General features: G+C 42.8%; 1 protein-coding gene across 1 annotated transcript; it reads right to left on the reverse strand.

Moving 5' to 3' along the window:
- Positions 1 to 566: 566 nt before the first annotated feature.
- On the reverse strand, positions 567 to 2600 carry LOC112791995 (L-ascorbate oxidase homolog). Its single transcript, XM_025835064.3, has 2 exons — positions 1173 to 2600; positions 567 to 1094 (listed from the first exon to the last, which is right to left on the reverse strand). The coding sequence occupies exons 1-2, from the start codon at positions 2516 to 2518 to the stop codon at positions 794 to 796; spliced, it is 1647 nt and encodes a 548-aa protein (XP_025690849.1). The 5' UTR covers positions 2519 to 2600; the 3' UTR covers positions 567 to 793.
- Between the last annotated feature and the right edge of the window lie 235 nt (positions 2601 to 2835).

The following is a 2835-nucleotide window of genomic DNA, read 5'->3' on the forward strand; positions in this document are numbered from 1 at the left end:
AATATTATAGAGTACTATTTAATTTTTCCACTTCTAATTATGAATATAAATTCCATACTAGCTGAACATTATTCATTATAACTCAAATTAGTTATTTTTGGTAATGACTTTAAAATAAAATAGCTGTTATTCCCCTCTTTGTTATTTTTATTTAAATGCATTAACTGAAAAACGCATCAAAATTTTAAGGTAATGTTAGATAATCAATAATTTATTTGAACAACATGAATAATAAATTTTAAAATTGGTCTATTTTAATTAAAAGATATTACATCCTAATTTAATATTATTAATTTAATTTAGGATTAATTTACTCTTTTAATTTTATTATTTACATTTAGCAATGTTGTTGGTTATTTATATTTTTTCTTTTAAAAATGTCTAATAAAGATAGAAAGACAATAATAAATTCTGCAAAGAAATGAAAAAAAAAAAGAAGAGGAAGAAGAAGAAGGTGGCGTGGTTGTAGGGTTTTTTCCATGCTTCTTTATCTCAGATATATAGTTTAGAAATTAGCAGCGGCGAAATTGAAAGAACATAGATATTGTTGCGATGCAAAACACTAATGGAAGAAATAAAAGGGGAAAGAATTCAATATATGTAGTTACATATGTTTGCATTAAATGAGGGAAATTATTTCACTGGATGAAGAAAGCATTGATACATTTTCATGAGCTAGCACCGAACCCTGTTACCAAAGCAAACATACATCCATTTGAATAGTAATAAATACGATATTATAAAGGAAAAAAAGAAATGCTCCATCTCCTCTCTTATGACGAGAGAAGGGCTTCTAGCTGTAAACGGGTGCTGGTACTGGCAGGTCCTTGAGGAAACCGCAGGTTTGCTGAGTGATGGGAAGATTGTACTCATCCCTCAATGATTTTCCTGGAGAAAGAACACTGAAGTACATCTGTTGTCCCAAGTAGCGGTTTTCGGCATTCTCAGACCTCATGTTCCACATTCCCGCGTTGTCGAATGTCAACATGATTGCTGACCATGACTTGGGGAACACCTGCACCGTGTGCCTGCTCACTGCATCCAGAAGGTTGTAGTTCTGCCTCTTTGATTCGTCCCACCTTCCTGGCTCCATGCTGATCCATCATAACATACATATATAAATAACAGTAATAGTAATAATAATAATAATAATTAATTTGTTTAATGCTTACGCGACGAGGAAGAAGGAGTAACCGTCGAGGTTGTAAGACTGGATGCTCTTCTCGTGGTTCTCGAAGATGATTTCAATGAAGTCCCTGAAGGTGGCGTTAAGGACGTTAGGTGCAATGGTGATCTTGCTGACGTCGGTGGGGTTATCGCTGATGAGGTTGTAGTCGAAGACCTTGCTGGCGTAACCGTAGTACTCAGCGAGCTTCAATGGAACATCGGGATCGGCGTGGGAGACACCGTTGATGGCGTACCTGAGCTTACCACCTTCCCTGGAGACAGAGTTGACGATCTTGATGGTGCGGGTGATGTTGATCTGACCGTAGTGGTAAGAACCTTGAGGGTTAGGCCTTGCAGCGCTGGCAGTTAGGTTCCACCTGAATGACCTGAACTGGTTGAGAGACCAGGCCCAACCAACGGGAGCAGGTGGAAGATCAGGTGAAGGGGGAGTGCTGGATCCCTCGTAGGAGATGATGGCCTTTCCGGTGAGGCTGTATTTGGTGAAGCGAGTTGATGCAACGACGATGTAGTCCTTGGGCTCCTGATCGGCGGTGATGAGGGTGGTGAAGCACTGTCCGACGTGGACGTCAAGAGAGTCGTAGACGTTCTGGACGGTGTGTGAGCCTTCAGTCTCAACAAGGGTCATTGGATGATTCTGGATTCTGAAGTTCAAGGAGTCCTTGGTGCCAGTGTTGCAGATTCTCAACTTGTAGGTCTTTCCAGCCTTCATTGTGTACATGGGCTTGTCGGATCCGTCTCCCTTGGCGGTTTGGCCGTTGATGACAACGCCGTCGGGCCTTCCGATGGAGCGGCCGCTGTCAAGGAAGCCTTGGAGAGTCTTGTGGCTCTTGGTGTACCAGTCACCGATGATGAACCAGTACTCATCCTCGGGATCTGGGTATGGAACTGGGATCAACAACCTGCTGAACACTCTCAGGCCACCGACTCCACCAGCAACTCTCTGAAGGCCAATGGTGGGGAAGTAGAAGTAGGAACCGATCTGGTCCTTCACCTGGAACTTGTAGGTGAAGTTGGTGCCTGGTTGAATGGGGCACATTGTTCCAGGGGTACCATCCTGCCATGAATTCTTCCTCAGCTGGATACCATGCCAGGTGAAGAGGAGGGGCTCGTCGATGTTGTTGAAGACATTGACAACAATGTTGTTGTTGCTGGAGCCATTGATCTCAGGGCCTGGAAACTGGTTGTTTATGAGGATAGCTTGTTGTGGAACACCCAATGGAGAAATGGTGCCATACGACACATTCCATGTGTAGTACACGTATGGATCTTCAGCAATCACGGTTGCTGCCAAGATGCACAGCATCACCACCGACACAACCGTGCGCGTCATTGTTTCCAGCTTCGTCTTTTGGTGACTTTGCTCTGTGTCTTTCTTAGTGAACGAGAGAGGGCAAGGGAAATCCACCTTTCGCTTCTCTGCTTCCCTGCTTTATTGTGCTTCGACAACATCTATATTCCTCTTTTCGCTTCCTTGGATTGCGTACCACCTCTTGTACTTTTTCCATTCTCCACTTCAAAACCAATCATTTTCCTAATCTTAGAATCTTGACTCCCATTTTTAGCACACCTTGCCAGGGGCTTGCCTTTTTTTTCTCTCATCAACCATGACCTCTCAAAATACTCTCTTCTTTTTTTAGGAAACAAAAT

This window comes from Arachis hypogaea, chromosome 13, assembly GCF_003086295.3.
Source record: "Arachis hypogaea cultivar Tifrunner chromosome 13, arahy.Tifrunner.gnm2.J5K5, whole genome shotgun sequence".
NCBI lineage: Eukaryota > Viridiplantae > Streptophyta > Magnoliopsida > Fabales > Fabaceae > Arachis > Arachis hypogaea.

Coding starts and splice junctions, on each gene's coding strand:
- LOC112791995 (XM_025835064.3), bottom strand. CDS start 2,518: ATGACGCGCACGGTTGTGTCGGTGGTGATGCTGTGCATCTTGGCAGCA. Junction 1,095..1,172: donor TACTCCTTCTTCCTCGTCGC/GTAAGCATTAAA, acceptor ATGATGGATCAG/CATGGAGCCAGGAAGGTGGG.